Source organism: Ptychodera flava, chromosome 21 (assembly GCF_041260155.1).
Source record: "Ptychodera flava strain L36383 chromosome 21, AS_Pfla_20210202, whole genome shotgun sequence".
Classification (NCBI taxonomy): Eukaryota; Metazoa; Hemichordata; class Enteropneusta; family Ptychoderidae; genus Ptychodera; species Ptychodera flava.
In genome coordinates this window covers 16,178,497-16,202,719 of record NC_091948.1, presented here as the reverse complement: position 1 = coordinate 16,202,719, position 24,223 = coordinate 16,178,497, and the positions used below count along the sequence as shown (strand labels likewise).

At 36.2% G+C, this 24,223-nt stretch overlaps 2 protein-coding genes and 1 long non-coding RNA gene across 7 annotated transcripts in view; 1 reads left to right on the top strand and 2 right to left on the bottom strand.

The window, feature by feature from the left end:
* Positions 1 to 18,279, top strand: part of LOC139121548 (phenazine biosynthesis-like domain-containing protein 1) — a 45,852-nt gene extending 27,573 nt beyond the window's left edge. Inside the window, exons 4-11 of one of the 5 annotated variants that reach the window (XR_011549311.1) lie at positions 4,370 to 4,468; positions 4,842 to 4,954; positions 5,712 to 5,747; positions 6,773 to 6,861; positions 11,568 to 11,764; positions 15,367 to 15,557; positions 16,503 to 16,565; positions 17,822 to 18,279. Coding sequence is in view for 4 of the 5 variants with exons in the window: in XM_070686548.1 (XP_070542649.1) it covers positions 4,370 to 4,468; positions 4,842 to 4,954; positions 5,712 to 5,747; positions 6,773 to 6,861; positions 11,568 to 11,764; positions 16,503 to 16,565; positions 17,822 to 17,934 (710 nt within the window). In the remaining variant the exon portion in view is untranslated. The remainder of the gene's footprint in view (positions 1 to 4,369; positions 4,469 to 4,841; positions 4,955 to 5,711; positions 5,748 to 6,772; positions 6,862 to 11,567; positions 11,765 to 15,366; positions 15,558 to 16,502; positions 16,566 to 17,821) is intronic. The other 4 variants (XM_070686549.1, XM_070686548.1, XM_070686547.1 and 1 more) reach the window with 4 other exon arrangements.
* Positions 7,414 to 8,157, bottom strand: LOC139121549 (uncharacterized). The gene is made up of 2 exons (XR_011549312.1): positions 8,004 to 8,157; positions 7,414 to 7,603 (listed from the first exon to the last, which is right to left on the bottom strand). It is a non-coding gene; the product is annotated as an uncharacterized lncRNA (long non-coding RNA).
* A 978-nt stretch (positions 18,280 to 19,257) lies between the features above and the next one.
* The window catches only part of LOC139121547 (endophilin-A3-like), a 37,754-nt gene continuing 32,788 nt past the window's right edge, over positions 19,258 to 24,223 (bottom strand). The window contains exons 9-10 of the mRNA XM_070686545.1: positions 23,200 to 23,321; positions 19,258 to 22,669 (exon numbers count right to left, since the gene is read on the bottom strand). Coding sequence (XP_070542646.1) covers positions 22,479 to 22,669; positions 23,200 to 23,321 — 313 coding nt within the window. The 3' untranslated portion in view covers positions 19,258 to 22,478. The remainder of the gene's footprint in view (positions 22,670 to 23,199; positions 23,322 to 24,223) is intronic.

Here is a 24,223-nt window from a genome sequence, read left to right as displayed (position 1 = left end):
TTCAATTATATATTCCTAATTAACAAAGTTCATGAAATATGCAAATTAGGAATTGGCTGAAGTTAAAATGCTTAATGACTTTCAATAATGTTAAATCATAGTATCTTTAATATACATACCAAGTTTGGTTAATTTTGATCAAGTCAAATCAGACATATATCCCTAGTTAGGAAACTTCATTAAATATGCAAATTAGCATTTATCTTTCATGTCACCCCTTAATGGTTCCCACTGCTGATATATCTTGGTGTGATCAACATTTGTAGCAAATCTCATCAAATTGTGTGTAGTCGTTTTTTACCTCGCGTGCGCATGCGCGCAGCGAGGTTATGTCGCAGCGATGTCTGTCTGTCTGTCTGTCTGTCTGTCTGTCTGTTGGTCCATTTTCTCAAAAACGGCTGAACGTATTTCAGTCAAATTTGGTAGACATCTTCAGAATTCAAATGGCTAGAACTGAAAAGGTTTTGGTGGGCGTGGCTTGGATATTAATGAAGTTATGAAAGTTTTAATTTTTCTGTTACGCCGCGTATGACAAGTGAAAACAATCGACTGTTTGAGGGCGCTGTGAAATGTGCTTGTCCAGGTTGGCTACAGCTGGATAGCTCTGGTTTCAACCACGGTCCCTCCGTGTTTCAACCTCGTATTGAACATTAAAAATATGATATTTTATTACTCATTCAACTCACTATTCAAGATAAAATATTGTTTAGCAAATTAGCTTTATCCTTGGTAATTGATTGTTTCCCTCGCTGCTCGATCGCCAGAAATGAGTACATACGTTCTTAGCCCTGCGTACGATGCTGTGTGTTCCGCTACAGCTATTAATAGCCCCGCTCACCACAGCCCTGCAAAGACCCGTACGTAGAGTTGGTGACTTCAAATCCATTTTTGGACTTGACGTAAAAAGCCAAATTACTGCCGAAATTCAGCGTTCTTGGGCCCAAGTCGTATCCCTGCCTACCGCAGCTACTCGATCGCTTCCAAAAATGCCAGTCTTTTATTCTTTTTTCGTAAATAACCGTCGATGTCGGCAACTCTCTCGCTAGCCCTGCGTACGTACGCAGTGTACGCTGTGCATTCCCTGTGTGCGTTCCTAACACACAGCGTACACTGCGTACGTAATACGTTCTCTACCTAGCCTCATGGCATGGAAGTGCTGATGAATAATAACTTTGGGTCAAAGGTATTGAAGTGTCCAATCAGGTTCGTGCACAGAGTCCAAGGCCATGACCTACTTCATGTACTGCTGCACTGTTTTGATTTTGCTTCGCCAAGAAACGTATTCGTCATTGTCCATAGAAGTATGTTTGCTCTCCTTTGAGGTTGTTTGTGAAACAAATTCCGGGATAGGCCTTGGAATGCATACGATCGGCATCGCGGCAGTGCATGTAGCTAGCCGTACGAGTATGGCGAGAGTGTCCGGCTTTGGCTACGCCGCCTCCCACCTCCGGTAGGCGGCGTAGCCCCCGGCGTAGCCAAAGCCGGACACTGTCGCCATACTCGTAGGGCTATGCATGTAGCGTACCATGCTTGTGTAACTGCCGAGCTCAACGTGCATTCACGGTTGATACTCGTGTACAATCATGATGTGTTCAATTCTGATGAAGATTCATAAGTCTTAGTTTTGCAGTCTTTTTTCCGTACGATAATCCTGACAATACGTGTTACTGTTAGACGAGGTGGCCATTTTATGATAAGTTTCAATACTGCACAGCTACATAGCGTCACTATCGTGTGATCGAGGTACAGCGTTGTTGAACGGGATACAGAAACTCTGCAGAGGGAGAAACGATCGTTGACATGAACAGTCAATGTACTTCAGCACGTAGTCCGCAGATAGCGGATCGAGAAAATAAACGTGTCCCAGTAAATAACGGAATATTTATGTACATTAACTCGATATTAATCAAATTTCCAGCTCATCGCAAAAAAATGTATTGCAAAGATTAATTTGTCACTGACAAATACTGCACTGTATGGAAAAACAGTCTGTAGAATAGTTCAACTTCAACTGGTAGGCATAGTATTACCCGAGACAAACACTTGTGTTGTCAATTTGATTTCATTTCATAAACTTCATACTTCATCGAGTATCGTGTATTTCAGCCTTTGTGAAGCCATTTTATTGATATTTTCAATTTTTGTCTTGGCTTTGTTGTTGAACATGTTGAATCGTCTCCGTGGACATGTACGCAAAAGTGTGACGGGGTCGAAGTGACTTGGGTACCTGGGGCCGACCAAAACCAGTGTGAATTACTGGGGTCAAAGCGGACAGCGGCCAGGATGACGTGTTCCCCAAGCGAGCTACCTTCAGAAGTCTGTTTCATCGCAACTTTTAAAACCCGTCATTTATTTACTGATGTTATTCTCAGCATCGCAACAATTTGTTCTTCAAATTTGCAAGAACTGATTAGTTTTTGGTGGTTGTGCTTTGCGAATTTATCAAGTTATGAGTAAAAGAAAATTTGTGGCCTGTATAAGTCTATCGGAGGCTAAATAAGTATGTTTGAGGGCGCTATACTAAAACATTTTACACAAAGTGATTTCTGAATTCAGTCACTCGGCCGCGCTGATCGCTAATCTTGAGTTTTGACTGTTGATGTCGTCGTGTCGACGTTTGACTTTAAGAATCGTGTGGGTTACTCTGGACATAGCGAACCAAAAGCTAGATTATCGAAGGTTAGCGTCATAATATTTGATCAATGCATTTTTCTCTGAGAATGAGATGTAGAGTGACACTTTTCAATCTTGTGTGTGTGTCAGCGAATTTATATTCCGGCATGGTTCCGCTGAGATCAGCATAATATTATGGCGACGTATTGACAGTCTGTGTCTTTTAAGTTGCTTTTCAAGATTGTATTAGCTACAGAACCAACAATGACAATTTTCATGAGATTTCCATGTTGGCATTGATGTTAAATCAGGAGCAGTAGGCTAGCTCCTGCCATGCTCCTGCGTACAATAGGTCTGCGTTTCCGGCGGTACGGTGGTAGGCCGACGGCTTGTACCACACTGTCCACAGGACAGCACGTGGTAGAGGCCGTGTGCACAACCTGTACGCAGAGCTTCGAATACACTAGACAGAGTTCGTGTTTCCGTAAATTAGGCATTGAACTTGACAATATAGGCAATAACCAGAATCATCGACCATCGCCTGACAAGTGCACCATAGTCAGCTGTACATGAGTTGCGTGGCGTGGTGAGCAGGTTCCCATGGGTATTTATTTTTTGAAACGCGTACTTCAAAGGTCACGAACTCATTTTGCTGCTACACGGCGCGGCACAGATGATTGTATCGTTTTGGGGCGCATTGAGATACTGTGAAGTAGGTCAACTCGTTCTACATGGCAATTATATGTGAAATATGCAGAATTTATACGCAAACGCGACCTCTGCCAGTTAAGAGCCTGCTCAGCCATTTGCACTTGCATCGACAGATATTGTTGGATCATAATTTTTCAAATGGTTTCTTTTCTTTTTTCATTGCGTAATACAGTGGGGATAATGTCAAATTTAGATAGATTGGATTAATTTCGGGAATAAAAACAATGTAATGTCATAAAAGCCAATACCCCAGAAGTACTTTACAAAATGTGCACGCGAGGCAATTCATTTCATATCTGGTTATATATATCCGTTTTTTCTAAAATCATTAATTATGCAAATGAGCAAAAAGTATGCAAGCCACACCCACAAAAAACTAATCAGTTCTTGCCATTTGCTAACTGAATATATGTACCAGATTTGATTCTGATCTGATAAGCCGTTTTTGAGATATCGGACCAACAGACAGACAGACAGACAGACAGACAGACAGACAGACAGACAGACAGACAGACAGACAGACGGACAGACAGACAGACTGACAGACAGACAGACATCGCTGCGACATATGCTCACGTGTGTAAACACGTGAGCAAAAAATGAACTCCCACATGTGGTATATCAGAAGAGAATTGTAAAAGTTTGAGAGTCCGAATGTCTGTCCCCGAGGTGCGTTCTACCTTAACAGCAGAGTAAAATACTGTAGGGAGATGCCAAATAAGAATCATTTTCAGATCTGGGTTTTAATATATTATAAATATTTAGAATTATCAATTAAACCTCCCCAGGTAAACAAACATATACAGAAGACAAGTGATTGTGGTACAACTTACATGTAAAAGTCCCACAGCTATGATAACTTTGCAAGTACATGAAAGAAGAGAAAAATCATACTATTAACATTGTTTTGAATCTAACCTTTCAAATTTATCACCAAACTGGACAATCTTAATAATTTTTTAATTATAGAGATTTGGCTTAGGTCATTTCTTATCAATATTGAATAGTTCATGTCTGGTCATTTTATGGTGGTTTATTATTTTAGCATCCAGGTTTGAAATCCGATGGTTCACTCCAACGAATGAAGTTCCTCTATGTGGACATGCTACGCTAGCATCAGCTGCAATCCTCTTCCATGTCGTAGGTCAGTCTATTTTTCTCTTTGCAATCATAGTTTTTCTAACCATATTGTGAAAAATCATTTAAGTTAATCAGCAGATACAGTGTGTGTTGTTGCCTTGGTTACCCTTTCCACGATGCATTTCATCCAATTACGGCACAGTTTTGTTGATTTGTGTCTTCCCTTCCATGTTTTCACTCTGTTGACGAAGAGAAAGTTTAGCAATTTTATCACTTTTCTGACCTTTCATATATTCAAGCGATTGAAATCAACAAACTACAAACTGATCATCAAATTCAAACATGCCATCTATTGTTGTTTTCATATTTTGTTTCCTTCTGTCAGTTTGCATAATTGACATTTTCATTTCCTGACTTTTGTCATCATAATCTTCAAGGCAACAAATCAGAGAAACTAACATTTCAAACAAAGATGAGAGGAGACTTGTTTGCCAGTCGCCATGGAAATCTAATTTCTCTTGACTTCCCGTTATATGACACTGAAAAGCAAGTAAGTTCATGGCCATGAAAATTATCTTATAATTACTTATTTATCTGTTTTATAATGGATGGAGTTATTTTCAAACTGACCAGAATTTATGCAGTTTCATATTGTGCATTGCCTCTAATGCAACAGTTAGTGTAATAACAATTCTCTACCCACCTGCTAATTTTCTGATGGATGGGAATGAATGCGCTTCAGAATATGTCATTGACAAAGACAGTGTACACAACTTACTTACAGTTTTATCAGCTTAAAAACAGCCACTCTGTAATTTATCTGTATTATGGGGTATAAATTTGTTGTCATTATCAAATTAACCTCAAAATACCCATAAATTCACTTCGTTGAATATGAAGTAACCGTTGAACTTTGTCATGAAGTGACATGATAAGGAATGTCATAGTATGATTAAATCATGGATGATAACAATCTTCCCCTTTTTCTGGTATTAAAACAAGTCCATCCACATTATTGAAAACAATGCATTTTCTGTTGGACTAAACCATTTCTAATGGTCTAATTTCTAATGGTCACTGCATTGAAGATGCTTTGCTTAACTTGAAAGTTTGTTTTAATCTCTGGAAATTAACATTTTTTTCAAATAATGATCATAAATATCTTATAGAATGAAGTTTGTGCCAGAAACAGATCAAATGAAGTATAATGTAAATTCTGTCTCTGATAATTCAGTCTTGAGTTTTGAAATCATTTTGACAACATGAGTCCTGGATTGAAAAGATCCTTCTTTTTGTTTCTTTGACAGGATGGTAGTGTGAAACCATTCAAAGAAGTTATCCAGGTAACTTATTCTTTCTGAACTTCATTCATTAATGAACTCTTACTCAAAGCATCAGAGTGCTTGATGATCCTTACAGTCTTGGTCTTGGACCTACATTGGCCTTGGACCTGCCTGATTGTTGATCTAGTAACTCCATGACCATCGGTCTGAGACCTGCCTAACCATTGATCTTGGACCTGCCTGACAATTGGTCTTGGGCCTGCATGACCATTGGTCTCAGCTCTGCAAGTCTGTGACAGCACTGTGCATCAGTTTGGGACCAACCTGACCATCTTGTAACAAAACTCTGATAAATAATGTGATTTGCGTTTCATTCAGAAAGACAGTTTTATTATAATGAATAATGCTTGACTTGATGCCAACTGACAATGTTGTTAATACCTGAGAGAAATCAGATTTAAGTTTTTGAGGGAATGTGCACTTTGCTATATTAACTCATTAACTTAATTCTGTCCGAAATCATGTTGCAGTAAATCAGTTTGTAAGTCAAATATTCATCAGTATTTCAAGTTAAAGCTTCTGCAGTAATTTTCCATCCCTTGGTTGTTTTCTTTTGGTGACTTACAAGGTTTAATACACCTGTAATCTCTGTCACTTAAATGTAATGGCGTCTGTGTGTGAAAATTCTCAAAGCTTACATGTGGTACTTAGACAGGAGACATTTAACACTCAGATCGAGTAATTGTGCCTTATCATACAGACTGTATAAAAGCTGTAATTCATTATCCAAACAGATGTTTTTAAGTGCTATACGGTTCAAATTACTTCAATTACTGATTTTTTATTGAACATACAGCTTTTGTACTCTGCAAAAATTAGAAATAAAATGGCAGTAAAATTACATGAGTATACTCCATGTTGTTTATCACATATTCAGTTTTTATCATGTGTATCAATCAAAACTTAGTCAAAGCATTTGTATTCTAAGCCTTACTTTACATGCACCTTCTGAAAAGATTCAGTGTTGAAATGAGTAATCTTTTGTCGCTAAAGTCTTGTTAAATTTTCTTTTCCATTTTTTTCAGGCTACAGTAGGAAACATGGCAGTGCAGGATTTGCAATACTCAGCTGAAACTAAAACATTTATTATCAGACTTGATGACTCCATTACAAGGTACAGAACTAGTGAGTCAATGACTAGCTGAAACTAAAACACTTATTATCAGACTAGATGACTCCCTTTACTGAAATTTTAGGCCTCCCGCAAACTGTTACTGCAAATTTGCCGCAAGCTTTGCAGTAAATTTGCAGCAAACTATTTGCCGCAAATATGCGGGTGGTTCATTTTTCAGATGCAAATTAGGTTTCTTGTGAACTTGCTGCAAATATGCAGCAAACTCCCTGCCGCAACGTTGCTGCAAACTCTTTGCAGCAAATTTGCGGCACAATCCTTGCAGCAAACTTGCGGCAAATTAATTTGAATGTTACTGAAAATTTGCCGCAAACTCCATACAGCAAATTATTTTATTTGCGCTGACCAAATTTGTTTCTTGTGAAACTGGTATTTCAGAGTTTAGTTGGATAAAACACATCTTGTGCTGTCCACAGTCCGCCAATATATAAATATTATTTATCCAACTAAACTCTGAAATACCAGTTTCACGAGAAACAATGGTCAGCGCAAATAAAGTTATTATAAACAAAAAGATAGACAGAGAAAAAAAGGTTAAATTCAATTGTGGTACAATTTATTTTATATGCCATGTTCATTTCATGCCACATAAGTGTCATGATCATGTCAAGATTTTCTTTTGACTTGAGAAGTTTCATGTAACATTTACATTACTGTCAAAGGCTGCGATTTGGCTTTCTGTTCTCTGAATTTCTTGTCCCCTTTAGTGTACCAGCAATGGATTCTGAAAAATATAAATCGTTCAGGGAAGAGTGTAAGTCTTTACCGTTTGACCAAACATTGTAAATTTCATGAAAGAAATCGATAATTATTTGAAAATGAGACAAAATCAAGTTGAAAAATTGAAGCAGAAAATGCATAAATATTCATGATTGAAATTAAATTAATAATGATTAAAATGTCCGACAGCGGACAACTCGCCGTATGTTGTTTACATACACGACGGCGACAATCTGCAAAAATCTCAGCACTTACTGTAGTGTAAGTAACTGTTGTGAAACGAAAGTGAATTCAGTATGAATCAGTACTCAACGAAAATTTATCTTTAGGTAAAGATTGCAATACAACGATTACAGAACATAATTATAGCGATCGATGTACAGACGAACGGTACATTGACTTACATTTCTGAACGGCTCGCAGACGCTGGACGATTCCCGGTCCGGTTGCAGGTCTCACCGTGCTGTGTGTAAATACCGTACTCAGAAAATATAGTCGGCATCTTTACTGCCGCTCGCGTTCACAAATTTAGAACTCCGCCTGTCCCTGGTACTGTATACACGTTTTTGCAACCATGTGATAGCATTTGGCTGGCGATTCCATAGAAAGATCACGAAATTGTCCACTAGAAAACTCCCTGCTCACAAGTACGCAGCCGACACTGGCCGATGGTACTAAACTCTAACTTCGCGCCGATCAAGCCTCATGACGATAACGGAAGTGCGATCTATAAATCATTACGCGATTGATAATGTAGTCCCGTTTTTAAATGCTGGAATTGACTCTACATCTGCACCAATCCGTTATATTTCATACTTAATATAGTATTTAATTTATAAGTTCAATGAAAATGGTTATTTTTATCATAGAAAGACTAAAAAGAGAGTAAAAATTCTTTCAGCACGAAGAATCAATATCAATGCGCGAACTGACCTTGATGAACCGTGACCGGAGAGTGTAAACATGTCGGCTGCTCGCAGCTGATACACAGGACGTGTTGGACGTTGGTGAAGCGGCGCTTTGAATTTTCGTACAGCGACTCGGGATGGAGTGTAATCTTAAACCTCAAATTTGTGCTCGGCAATATAACTCTAACGCTGAAAACATGGACAAAAGCCTTTTACCTCGACCCATGTTATCAGAAGGCGAGATTTTGTCAGCGGCATCGATGGGACAGACTGTAAGCTGCAGTGCATTGTACGTACCGTATGTACTATATTGATGGGATGAATAGAATAGCTTGGAGCACAGCCACTACTCTGCTTGGAGGTAGTAGCGGAAATATTACTGTACAGATTTGCAGTAACAAAAGTCTACGACGTGTCCTTACAGACCATCATCAAGCGCACATTTCGTTCCAAACTGTTTGCATTTTGGTATCATTCGCAGAAAATACAGGGTGTAACTTGCAAGACAGACAAGTCCCTGTTTCAAAAATGTTTCCCTAAAAATTCAGTTTTCGATCCAACCATAATTTACCCAACCAGATTGTCAAAGGGTACTTTTATTACATCATGTCACTACAGTATATACTATAGATGCACTCTATATCCATGCAATGCTTTCACCAGCTTAACTGAAGCTGTCCATTATCTAGCATTACCAGTTATTATAATTTAAAAACTGGATTGTCTGTTATGAAATAAATGAACATAAAATATAAATGAAAGATCAATTTTATGTTGCTTACACATGACTGGTCACGAAGTGCAACAGTACTCAGTGTGTAGTGTGTACTCCCTGGTAATGAAATATGTCAATCATGTGTTGCTGCATATTTGCAGCAATAATCTGGTTTGCCGCAAATTTGCAGCAACTTAGTCGTTTACCGCAAATTTGCTGCAAACTGACTTAAGGGTTTGCAGGAGGGTCACATCTACCTGCAAACTTCTGCAACTCCTTCCTGCAAGCTATATGCTTGCTGCATATTTGCAGCAAACTTACGGCAAATTTGCAGTAGAAATAATTTTCGGTAAGGGCCATTACAAGGTACAGAACTAGTGAGTCAATGACTAGCTGAAACTAAAACATTTATTATCAGACTTGATGACTCCATTACAAGGTACAGAACTAGTGAGTCAATGACTAGCTGAAACTAAAACACTTATTATCAGACTAGATGACTCCATTACAAGATACAGAACTAGTGAGTCAATGACTAGCTGAAACTATAACATTTATTATCAGACTGGATGATTCCATTACAAGGTATATAACTAGTGAGTCAATGACTAGGTGAAACTAAAACATTTACTTATAGTATTATCAGACTGGATGACCCTTTACAAAGTACAGAACTAGTGAGTCAGTATTACTGCTGTCTGTTCACGAAAGTGTTCTAAAGGAGATAGTATCAGTTTTTTGTAAGTGCACAATGCAGATGAGACAACATTCATGGTAGTATACTAGTATATTGGTGCCATTGAAAGGCATTGTGATCAAATGAATGGTTAAGTAGATAAGGATGGACAAATTACCTTGACCTAATTATCTTTTCTAGACGTGTACCAAACATTCATGTGACCAAAAAAATTACCATTGAAAACTGACAATCTTGTCAATATTTCAACATTCTCTGTGTAATCAGGAAGGTTTATAACACAACCCTGTTTTACACAGCAGTGAGGTAAAAGAGCTGATACTGCTCTGTCTTGATCACTCTTCTTCTTTTATGAAACCATTCACAACCGTATGGATATGTAACTAGAAGCTGAATGAAAGCTAGCATACATCCTTTAAAGGAAAAATTTATTCCTATTTTAACAAATCAAAATGAACATTCACTCATTTAACTAACAAATGATGTTTGCCATACAATTTTATTTTTACCGTGGCCTGCCATAATTGAGACACAACAAACTATAAAGCTTGATAATTCAGACCGTCTACAACTCATTCCATTGTTCAAGCAAACTGAGAATATATGGTGAAAAGTGTCCATGCCTATACACAACATAAACTCACACTAAACACGGTAGTACGGGGGACAGATCATCTCTGAATAGCTGATTATTTTTATTGCGTGCTGTGCTATCATTTAATCTGAACAATTCTGAAATAAACATTTTATTAATCAGGCCACATGGTATATTTCACCCCTGGCATATAAATATTTTCTTTTTCAACTGAAGAGGGCCATGTCATAATAAAGTGATGTATTTGTCATCCGTGTTCCATCAGAATAACATACTTATTTTAAGCTGTCTGACATCTCTCAAATGTAAAGGGCTGAGTTACTGTTGATCTGTGCTGTTGATATATGTTAAGAAAAAATGGTCTTTTTTTTTAGGCCAATTATTGATAATATCAACCCTCAATTTGATTAGTGTGTCCTCTCTCTTCTATAAACATGTACCTTTCACCTTTCACTCAGTAAAACGGCCACATGCTGATAAAATTTCAATAGATATGTGAGTCAGTTCTGTCTGTATAAGCAGGGTTGAAGTTGTGTTTCATCAACAAATCCTTGAGTGTGTCTAAAATTTCTGTCAATTTGTCAGACTTTTGTTAAAAAATCAACTGTGTAAGATTCATGTATGTTCAAGGATATACTTTGTGATTTCAATGCATCATGTCAGCTCTACATCACTGGTCATTGATATATTGAACAGCTGTGCATCTTTTCATTGATCCATTGATCAGCTGTACATCAACTTGATACATTGATCAGCTGTACATCAATTGTCTTGGATACATCAATCAGTTATAAATCACTTGTCATGAGCATTCAAAACAAGCTCATTCAATACCTGTGACATAAGATCTCATCAACGCTAAAAGATACTTGGGTCACATTTCCAATGCCAATCACAATAATAGATGTGTGTACAAAATCTAAGACCCACCAGAAAAATGTAAATTATGTGTCAATATATTTATTCTCCAACAGATTTTCAAGTCATGGCCAATATATCTCACTGTCTTTACAACAAATGTAATAGTTGAATGACCTGCTCTAAAATTTACAGATCAAACTTTGATGGCTTTAGTCCAGATTTCAACATGATGCACAGCGCTGACCCTGACGGCAATGCTGTAGCCTTTGTAATTGTAGCCATCAAAGGTAGCCTTGATAATGGCAGTGTTGATGACACTGGAAAAGTTTACGACTTCAAGTCGCGGTTCTTTACCCCTTGGAATGGCATTGATGAAGATCCAGTCACAGGTATCGTTTGTGCACCTGTAATATCTTTACTCTTAATGATAGTCTTGCTCTGGTTAATGATTCTTCATTGCTATTCCCATCAGATTCAGATTCATATTGTTAAATTAGAATGCAAAACAGGGAATTTGGGGTGAACAGGTTAAAGCTTTTGTGAATCATTCTTAAACTGATTATATAATACTGTGACCAATTTCGCAATCTTTTAAATGTTGAAATCTTAACCCCAAATTCCTTGCAGTGTTTCATTGTCTTATAAACGGGTCAGTCACAATCAGGGTGCGCTAGAGTATGTCACTTAGGTCAAAATTTCAAGTTCATGATAACTGTCCAGTTAAATAATATGTTGAAAGGTTATGGTATGGGGCATATCTTCCTAAAATTTGGTGAACCAAACGTCATTAGTTTTACCACAGTGAATTGTTTTATATGGTTGACGCAGTGTCACGGACGCTACAGAAATGTTGTACATGAAACACAAATGTCATAATAAAATTTTAAACAATGATTTGTTAATGCTTTCTTATGTTATTACAATATAAAAGATGCATATTGGCATTAAAATAAGCTATACTTGGTATGATTTACTTAATTTTTCCATGAATAAACACAACCTCAAGTTTAGTGAGAAATACAACAATATTGATCATATTTTTTAATAGGACTTTCAACTTCTCTATGTCCTTCCGCTGGTATGCTGTACTTAAAAGTTTTATTGTCATGAATTAACCATGCTATAGCAACAATATTAATACCATTCAGTGTAATGAAAATGAACTTCTTTCTAAAATAATATAATTTTGTCATGTAATTTTGTCACGGACGCTACCAAAATCAAACTTGAAAGTTAGGTCAATTTGAAATATAAAAAGCAATTAACAATCTGGTTTTTTCTTTCTCTTTTCTCCAAAACCTTTCTCTATCAAACATTTAAATTGTGAAAATTGTGTCAAAACATTGACAATTTCTTTAAATTGAACAAGAAAGCTATAGCAACTACTGCAAAAATCAGTTGGAGTGTGTGAAAAATGTCTATACCAGTAATAAACTTGCAATACGTCAAAAAACACAGAAGTTAACGTTGCTTGTGCCTTAAAGTGTAAAACCAAGATAAAACAAGACACCTAGATCCAGCTAGAGCGACAGATTGTTAAACTTTGACCTGTGGTCCCACAATAAAATTTGCTACAATGTACCTGACACACCACCCAAGAAATCCAAATGGCTTGCAGCTGTTCTAACACCTGTCAGGATGGGGCGCACACACACCTAGGTGAGGCTGGAGATCAGAGATGTAGTCTGCCAACCTTTGACCTCTGTTCTATAATGTATCTGTACTCTCTGACGAGCGTAAAGTTGGTGTCATACTCATCCTCATCCTAAACCTCAGGGGTCACGCGAAAATGAGGATGAGGATGACGCTACAGCGTCAGCTCCACCGGCGTCAGATCCGATTATTCCCAAATGCGTCTGATGGAATGATGAGTGTAAAAACGACTTTAAAAATGTGCTCCAAGTTTCATATCACTGTAAATGTTAATTAAAACACAGTAGGATTTGCATTTCATAATATTAGTTACCTCTCCTCTCAATATCCGTTTCTCACGTTGTAGTTATAACGCAACATTCTTAGCCCTTAATTTCCTTAAAGTTAAAAGGTTTTATGTTTAATACATTGACTTTTCAGGCCTCAAGTTATAGTTATACAAGTTAATTGTTTTATATGTCCTCTGAATAATTAGGGCTTTCATATCACCTCTCATGGTGGCGATTTTTACACATTTCGGACATGTATACCTTTTTTGCACCAATTTTTGGAAAATCTTAACACAAGAGTTGAGAGGATACCAACAAACACATCCGCGGATCCATGGACTGAAAATTTCGAACATTTCCAAAAAACTAGTCCATATGAGATATTCTAACGATAAAATATTACCTGCGAACCAGTTTTAGGATTCAAAAGAAAGTTGAGAAAGAATGGAGTTGTTATTTTCCTAAGTTATGGGCGAATTTTATCATTTATCCATCATCGGGTAGCGTAACCTCAGCAATCTTCGGATACAACGCTGAAGCTGACGCTGAGTAGCTTCATTTTAGCGTCAGCTAGAAAGGTCACCTGAGGATGAGGATGAGGATGAACTTTACGTTCGTACTCTCTGCCTTCTAAATATGTGAAAGTGGTGGAGACAGAGTTAACAAAAATGTCATTTCTTACCCCCTTGATTTTTTTAAATTCAAAATGTGATAACAAAACAATAAAATGTGGTGGTTATTTCACATTTAGATTGGCTTATAATCTGGAAAAACAATGTTTGCATTTCATTGTAGCATCCATGACATAATGAATTGAAATGGAATACACAATAATAAATGAATATACAGCACAGAATTCATTGTTCTTTTCACTAGAATTCTAATAACATATTCAATATAATTACTGCATTCCTAAAAACACCAATCTAAGTGTTACAGTTGAGGCTCAACAAAACTTTTTGAGTGTTTCATTACTTTTTAAAAAATCAATTTTGTGCAAATTTACAATTTTATGCCTTGAAGACATTTTGTAACCCAACTCCATGTATGTAGACACAATACACACTAGTATTTATATATTTCAGAGGATTAACTGCTTTAAAATGTTTTAAATATCGTTATTAATTATGACTATGTAGTAAACACCGTCACGGACGCTATACCGTCACGGATGCTACATTTCCATATTTTAGGAATATTAATAGTGAATGCAAGGGACAGTAATTATATAATTTGTTTATTTAAGGTAGGCACCTATTGACACTTAGGCCTGTGACATCAGATCTTTTATAACACCTGTTGTTCTTAAGATATGAGTTAAATTCAATATTACAATATTTTATCCATTTTTCTACATATAAACTAAAGGTATATGTACTTATGGTCATAAAACATAAAAAACATAACGCTGTTACAGTTTTGGTAAAAATACCACAGTTTCTGTTCCGATGCACATAATCACATGAAATAACTTGTGAAAGAAAGGTTAGGTATTCTGCAATAACATATGCAAGCTAAAAATTCCACAATTTTAACACTGTGTTCCAAAAAACATTTTGAAATTAAGTACATTTTGTAGTGAAACAGCATAACGCTACTTTTTATAGTTTTTAAAGGCATTTTTGTGGATGTACAACCAAACCTGCACAATGTATGCAATATTTCTTTATGTGACCATGTTAGTTACAACTATTACTATTTATTAGAAACAAATAAGCAATAAAATATAAGTCTGAATAGCAGATATATGTCCATAACAAATGAAAAATCATCTAGCACACCCTGATTGTGACTGACCCGAAAGGTTTCCCTTTCCACATTCAAAGCTTGCATAAATATTTACAAGATCAGAGACAACAAGTTGGAAAGCAGTAAGCTTGCTAAATATTATAAACCTAAACAAGCTCTATGCTATATGTATTAGAATTAAAAGAACCAATTAGTACCATCAGAATAGAGCTTGATGGTCAGTCTTCATTGACACTTCCAGAGCAAGTCTTTCATTGAGAGGACTAAAGAAAGAAGAAATGTGATTTCATATCTGTACACTGAATTGATTTTATTCCTAGAGATGAATTAGAATCACGCAATCCAGACACAACTGCCATGCTTAATTTGGATCCACAAGGACAATACTTTGATGATGTGATATTGACATTGAAGGGGAGTAGAGAAAACACAAACCAGCAAAGCTATGATTGTCTCTCTCGGGTGTTCGTAAGTCCATTGTTTGGTCTTCCTGTGGAAGACCCTGTCACAGGTAAAATTATCTCAATTCATCTTTGAGACAAGTTACCAGAAACTGTGAATTGAAAAAAAAGACAGCTTTTTATGTACAACAGTGCTTTGCACAGTTGTATAGACAATTATCAATATTGCTTTCACAGGTCAGTTTTTAGGATCTCTCCTCATTCAGTTTAACCTGCAAGTTCTATTAACTTAAAAATAAAGAAAAATGATTTGCACATCAAGATTGCAAGTATTTAGCTTTTATCAGTCATGCAGATCTCTATGGTACCTTTTTAAAATGATTTGCTGGGATAATTTGACTGTAGCAATAATGCACCTATCAAAGTTTTCAACCAGGGGTAGCAGCAGGACAAAAGGGGAAATTTGCAAATTGTATCCAAGTATAGGGGGTTTTGCACCACTACAATATGCCCAACAGAAGGAACGTGACAATGCCGCAAAATGGTGGTTTTAATTTTGATTGATATCAAGTCCTACACTATCTACATGTATAGCCTCTATTTTCGCCCACCCTTGGGTATTTGACACATTTATTTTAGTCAGGAAGTTTGGCATGGTGGCTTGGGAAAAATGTCAAATACTCCATTTAGGCCTGCAACTTAACCCCCAACCTTCCAAGCCGTTCAGTGGAAAACATTGATAATAACTCTTGGGGATGTTCTAGTCAATATTCCAAAGCATTGTTATTGAAGTTGTAGCACAAAATTTCAAATCATGTACAATTTCCAGCAACAGCCTTTATTTGCCATTTCATCAAAATATCTGCTTTATCAGAATACAGAATCAAGATCTCAGTCCAAAAGTGATACCAGCCAAGTGTTTTTAAAGGCTTATATTGTATTCTTTTATTTGACACATAATGTTTGGGGGGACTGTGTGTAATATACTAGGTTGGGTGTCTTCATGATCTTAGAAACTGTCAAATTCAATAAAAGTGTGCTTTCATTCTCTGTAGGATCGGCACATGCAGTTCTTGCCAGCTATTGGTCAAAACAGCTGCAGAAAAAGACACTCTATGGTAAGATTTCAAAATACACAATAAAAAAAACAATATATAGAGTGTGATTTATAAACCAACATCCCTCTGTTGTAACTTCATTTCCCTCTGTTGTAACTTCATTTCAAAGTATAGTCTGAACTCTTTTCCTAATGCCAACTAAACACTTATTATAGAGACTTCTATTAATTCCATTTTTCTTGAGAATTTATTTTCATCTTTGATGAAGATGTGAAAGAAAACTTGCATATTGTTAAATACTGAATAGTGAGTTATGTTGACTTGGAAATCTGAATACTGCATTGTGAGATACCTTAATTGACTTGGAAATCTGAATACTGCATAGTGAGATACCTTAATCTGGAAATCTGAATACTGCATGGTGAGATATCTTGACCTGGAAATCTGAATACTGCATAGTGAGATATCGTGACCTGGAAATCTGAATACTGCATGGTGAAATATCTTGACCTGGAAATCTGAATACTGCATAGTGAGATATCTTGACCTGGAAATCTGAATACTGAATGCAATTGTATGTAACAAATTACTACTATCTAAAGGCTCATCTCATGCGGTGAAATTTAACATGCAACGATCCAGTGAACAGAAGCCTGCTACATTACAAAATGTTTCACGACTTATACATTAAGTCAGAGGAAGCATTATCTTTGATTTCCATCTCAATAGCATTCATTGGTGGGTTTGATTCTAGCAATGGTGTCTCCATAACAAATTTGTATGCGATTGCTATGGAGACACCATGGAGACAACATTGCAGTGGCACACACACACTCTAGATATATACATTTGCTTCAGTATCGGCATGTAGATAAGCAACGGGTAATGATTTGTCATTAAAAATGTGACTTTCTTCTGTCCAAACAAACAGCATAGTACATTATTTATTGTGCATAATTATGCATTATTTATTCTGTATAATTATGCATTATTAAGTATTATTTATTATGAACTATTCATTTATGCAGATTAGTCTTAGTTATACTTTATCCCTTTTGTCCAAAACAGCCATCCCTACAAAACATCAAGAAAAGAATTTTTATGAAACAACAGATGTTGCTATTCAGTAATACTACACAAAAACCTCAACCTCTATAGTAAAGTCCAGAAAAGCAGGGGCATTGATGAGGTTACAGATACCACATCCACATCACATTCCTGTCCACCTTGCCTGTGTCATTGTCAGAAGTCTTCAATCAAATTCATTGTACAATTTGTCAAATAATTGGTCTGTTTTTTGACATTTTCTTTTGCAGCTCATCAAGCTTCAAGGAGAGGTGGTGACCTTCACCTGAAGGTCAACGATAATGGACGAGTTGATATTGCTGGTGAAGCAGTTGTTATTCTGAAAGGTCAAATTACTGTGTGAAAACATTTTAAATAATCTGTTTAGTGTCATTATCCATGTCCAAGTACATCATTCACGGTCTGATATAGTTTCATCATGATACAGAAGTCGATGATGTAAAAAGAAAATCCTGTTAGTACTTGAAGTCTTGTGTATATCATACATATTATAATTTCATTTTGATTTCAAGATTACATTTTTGCCAATAACTTGCCGAGTTGAATACAATTCCAACATTCATTACAATTACAGCACTGTAATATCGGATACAAGATTTTTGTTTTCACATAATTCACTCAGTATATCATCAGTCGTTTTAGCACAACATTTGTATAGTTAAATAAAATAAGCTTCTTTAAAATCGTACATCCAGAGCTGCTCATTTTGGTGGACATCGAACTGTGAGGGCGCTCTTCAAAAACTCCATTACACAACATACAGGTGTATAACAGTTCAGTGATGTTTTTGATGCTTTTGCATGGACTGCAACAAGGCGTGGTGGGAAATCTACCTTCCGAATGCTCCACAGCTGCAAATGTTGCCAGTTACTCTCTAAAGATTTGAAATATGGCTAGCACCCCTATTTCCTCGTTTAAACTTCAATGTGCTTTCAATGAGCCCTTTATTAGTAAGTTCAAGAGCTAATAGCATGGAAGACCCCTCCCCCTTGGAGTGCATTCTTCTGTGGGAGTTTTCATCTTATATTATTCTGACTGTGATGTTGTACAAGACAACCCCAAGTACAAGATCATCGATGTATAGGTTACAGAATCAAGTATTGTACTTTTCATCATGAACATATTCAGTTGCCCTGAAAGATAACTTGATATGCCACCAATTCAAGAAGTAATTCACTTTTGAGACAAAAGACAATTAACAGATCGCATGTACTGGTACGGGGTGATGCACAGTTCTTGGCTCAGGTCAGAGCAATTTTATCAGTCGTGTAAAGGTCACTTGGTCAAAGCCACACTCAATGGGTGATGTATGAACACAACCATACATAAAAGGTCATATATGAACACAGCCATACACTTGGTCATGTATCAACACATCCATATATAATTGTGTGAACACTGCCATGCAGAATTGGTGACATGTGACATGTGAACAGTCCTACACAACAGGTAATGTATAAATACAGCCATACACTGTTGGTAATGTGTGAACACAGCCATACACAATTCGTCAAGTATGAACACAGTCATACACAATACGTCATGTATGAACACACAGCCATACACAACTGGTGATGTGTAAACACATCCATACACAACCACAGGTCATGAATGTTTCCATGTTCTCAATGTACCTTCACACAAGAACACACAAAGGATGTTAAAGTTTGCCTCCTGTTGAACACAATCTTTATTTTAAACCAATCAAACCTAATTGTATATGTTCAAATGATAAATTCAAACATTAATAATTTGTATATCTTCACTAAAAAAGGAAACCTGCTCCTTATATGGCATGTGTTTGCAGTTGTGTGATTTCATCTCTGTTCAATAAACAGGTTGGGAGTTATCTGTATCACTACGTTTCACTGAGGGCGCTTGTCCCAGAGTTTTTCACATTCAAGGGGGGTGCTTGTCCCCGAGTGTATTACATCCAACTGGAGACGCTTGTTCCACAGTCCAAGTCCAAAACGAGCTTCAGCAGTCTTTACACTTCCACAAAGACTGAAACGCAGTGCAGTTTCCCAGAATTCCAACTCTTAACATCCATTCATATGTTCGTTTACACATATCTTTTACCATTTTCTTTTCAAAACAATATGTCGAACACACAAAAGTTCTGCAAAGTGTAAAATAATTTACAGAACTGGCTAGCTCTACGAATGTTTGCTATTCTGCTTTTTTTGTGAAAATTTACTTAATTCTACCTTTATTTCTACTCATCAGCCATCCCTTGCTTATCCTGATATTCTTTTATGAAATTACACATCAGAGTGTAAACTGACATCGCACCGCTGTAAATGTACAGCATATTTTTGAAGACAGTATACTGCATGAGGCCAAAGTAATTAAATTCTTTGTTTTGCGTCCAGCCAAAATGGGAAAAGGTACGCGTCTGCAAAACATACACAAGAAAATTAACACAATGTAATTTGATTGCAGCAAATAGAAAATTGTAACAAAATTTTTGTTCAGAAAAGCTAAGCGGTCATGCCCTAAAATTTCCTATTCAAATACACTGTGTGTTTTTCATGAAAACCTTAAAAACCTAAGCAGGTGGGGACGCAAAACAAAGAATTTAATTACTTTGGCCTCAAGATTACAAATCTAAACACTTTTTACGGAATCGTGTTTTTTCATCGTAATGTGGAATGGTATTTGAAAACAGAATGTACACAAACCCTAACTCAAACTGCCAATACACATTAAGTACATGTTACTAACTTCCAATAATTTGCATAATGTGAAACAAAACCATTTGACAGTGAAGAAGAAATTGGCTTGATCGTCACTGATAAATAATTTACATAAATTTGCATATATACATTAGGACTAATTATACTCTTGTACACAACACAAGATTTTTAATGTCACAGGTCAATTTTTCAAATGTAATTTGTTTGAAAACCAGCAAATTCAAGGTAAACCAGCTACAATTTCATTCATGCCAAATAAGATGATACCTGCTGGGATTATTTTTGTAGGTAAGGAGAGTCATACAAAGAAATATAACACCCTCCACTTTTTATGAGATACACCAAACAACAGCTTTGAACTAACACTAGACTTGGCATAGGTTATCAACATCATATGAAAAGAAAAAGTCAAAACCACACATATTTGTCAAGTACATCAACATTGGTACCTAATATTATTGTGGACTCACTAGGCGAAAGATATGATCACTTGCAACCTTGGTATTAAGTCATTTCAAGTCATGTTTTCTAAAGATTAAAATTAGAAAGACAGAAATGGGCAGTGAGAAAGATAAAAGAAATCACGATAGCAAAGAGTGTGGTGGTTAGACAATTTCCAATGCTGTATACAGAGTCAACCACAGGAATGTAATAGAAGCAAACTTTATTGATTAGGCCCCCCCTAAGTGTTCACACGGTTGAAGGAGACTTTGAAAGAAGGAGACTTTGAAAGTAGAAACGTGTCTCTCTAGATCTTGCATGGTGCAAGAACAACTGACTCTTTGAGACAGCTTAAAGTCAGATTTGGGTCGGATTTTCACTTTCAGGTGGAAGACTTGATGAAGTATTGCAAATGCCACAGTTCAAACTGGAATTCAATAATTTTTCAATGCCAAATTCAGATGTTTTGACTTCTGGAAAACATGAAAACTCAGCTGATAGCTGTCACTGGGAGAATAATTCAAAGTAGAAGTAACTATTCAAGAAATATCTTCAGAAAAAATAAATGTGGAAACATTTTTCAGATTGCGCAAGGAACAAATGACCAAACAAAATATAAAATAACACGCTTTCATTCCTTATAAAAGTTTTATTTTTGAAGTTGTCCTAAATCGTGTAGCTTTATTTGATTTGCGATATGAGCTATCCAATGTATACAGCACAACCTGGATTGTGTATTTAAATTATATGAAATTTATCGTAAAAAATACACTGTTTATCTATCAGAGACACAAATGACTTGAAATCAGAAAATAATGCACATTGACTCAACAAATATGAGGGATTGAGGAGTATACAAGTGAAGACTTGTTGGGAAAAACTTTGATATGACGTTATCTTACACAAAATCCATAAAAACTTCACAGTATAGACATATTCAGTTTCTAACACATTTATCTCCAGATCATCTCAGAATCTATTTCTAATAAAATATAATCTGTCTGCTGAACGTTTCTTTCACTTAATCACAGTATTAGATTATTAAATTTAATTGCAAATATTGACAAATATCACACTTATCAGGTATTACTTAATACTTTATGTGACAGTTTTCAAGAGATGGGATTGGATACACAAACAAAATTTGATGTCAGAAAAATCCACAGAAGATTGGTAGCTTAAACAAACTCATTAATCTAGGTTCTATGATGCAACTCTCAACTACTAAATATCTTTCGCAAGGGTTAGTTGATAATTTTATACCGATACATTATATACAAATTTTCTTTTTTTATCCAGTTCATTATCTTAATCAAATATAACGGCACTTGATGAGAATTTTTTTAACGATTGAAAATGACATGCCTGTGTGTTTTCTCCTGGTAGAAACTTGAAAAAGCTACTATTAACAGGATTTGAACAGATTTTCTCACTGAGGAAAGCATTGTAACTGAAGAAGTTTGCATGGAAAAACTGTAGTAAATGAATTTAATTTTTTGACCTTTCAGTCTTGTGTGAAAAGTGACTCTTAAAAATCTAAACACACTTGTTGAGATGATGTTTTGTGTAAATATAACATTAGTCAATAAATACTGCATCATTTCTCTGTCAAAACTGTCTTCAATACGGAGACTAAAAAAATACAACATGACTGTATCCTATGATCTATATTGTTGTTCCAAGCAAACTTCAACGCATCGCAGCTCACGTTTGGAATTACCGGTAATAGAGTACAGTGTTCAGATACTTGTTACACATCCACGATGATTTCCACGTAATTTGTTGGGAAATAACCACTTCTGCCGTTGACCGTACCTTCCAGCCAGTTTTCGTCAATGCGGCTTGTGAGCATGATTGTGTCACCTTCGGAGAATTCCAACTCCCCTTCATTCTCAGCTTCAAAGTCATAAAGGGCTCGGCAACAAGGCTTTGTTGAAACTCCTGTCAGGGAGAGAAGATTGTCAAAACCCTCCTTTCACAAATAAAATAGTGACAATGTACAGCAAATTGTTTCACTGAAAATCCCATATTAACGCTTAAGTTGATAACATAAATTTAATTAAAAGTTACATTCATTTTATTTCTCTGAATCAATGCATCCATAAATAGGTTTTTATGCGTTAAATGCAGAAAGATAAAATGAAATACGAAAATCATAGAGAAGTATGAAACAAAGTTAACAAAATAATTATGAAATTGCAAAAATCCCTTGCAAGGAGAACATACTGGGCTTGTATTTGACAATAACACATGGGTAACAATAAGAGTTAACTCTTTGATTTTGACTGCAATTTAATTGATTAAGTAAAGTACCAGATGAAATTCAACAAAAACCCTTGGCTCTTAAGATACCTTGCACGGATCAAACCACTAAAGCAGAAGGCAGACCCACATGCAAGGTTCAAGCGTCATGAAAAATACCATACTCTTTCAAATTGGCAGCGCGTACAATGTCACAAGTTTTGTTTTACCTGGTGAGGGAGGACTCTTATTAAATCCAGTATCGGTGTTATCAAAATTATCATAGACGCCCGACTCAATCCTTTTGCTCTTAACACGCTCCGGCTTTGGACGACTGTTAGCGTCATTGATTCTGCAAAATTTAGAAGAAAACACATACAAGTTATAACAGGCAATGAGGAGATAGGAATGGTTTAAAAACAGTCAAAAATCATATATCATAACTCTTTTTTCATTATGGTTCTGCCATCTCCAGCACTTATATAGCGATAAATAGAGCATTTAGGTTGGAGTTGGCGGAGACCTACACACGACTTAATCTTCCAGTCTGATGTTGCAGTATAGCATTTTTGCCAATGCGTATTTTTGCCAAGAACGAGAAACAAAATCAAAATATGTTATCAATGTATATATGGTGGCAAATTGATTGAAGATCTGCCACAGTTAAAGTAGAATCAGTAAAAATTTTTGCCACATTTGACATGTTATATGACAGATTGCTGGAAGATTTGACGAGGTAGTCATTCGAATACCAATTTACATCCTTGCATCGCATGATTTTTGCGTCAACATGACCTCTTTGAGCTCTGCGGGAGACCAGATGTGAGCTGTTCAGCTATTGTGTACAAAATATACTTCTTGTGATGTGAAAAATTTAATGCTGTCTTTGATGTACTGCTGATAGCTTTAAAATCATCAGAAACACAGTTCATTTAACCCTTTCACCCCAGTTCCCTGTATACAGGTCCAACTTTACCATAGAAAACAATGGATTTGGGACAAACCATGGTGGTGAAAGGGTTAAGGAATAAGTACCTGACACTTGGGGCAACCAAGGACAAAACAGCGTGTTATGTGCATTTGCAAAATTTCATGGTAAAATGCATTATGATCCTATTGGCCGATGGATAGTATGTTAGAACCTGCAACAGCGCCCTTTACTCATTATAATTTGAATATTATTTCAGTGGTACAACACTGAAGCTGCAGCTTATTTGTTGGCCAACGAATTCTAAATTTAGTCATATTTACACA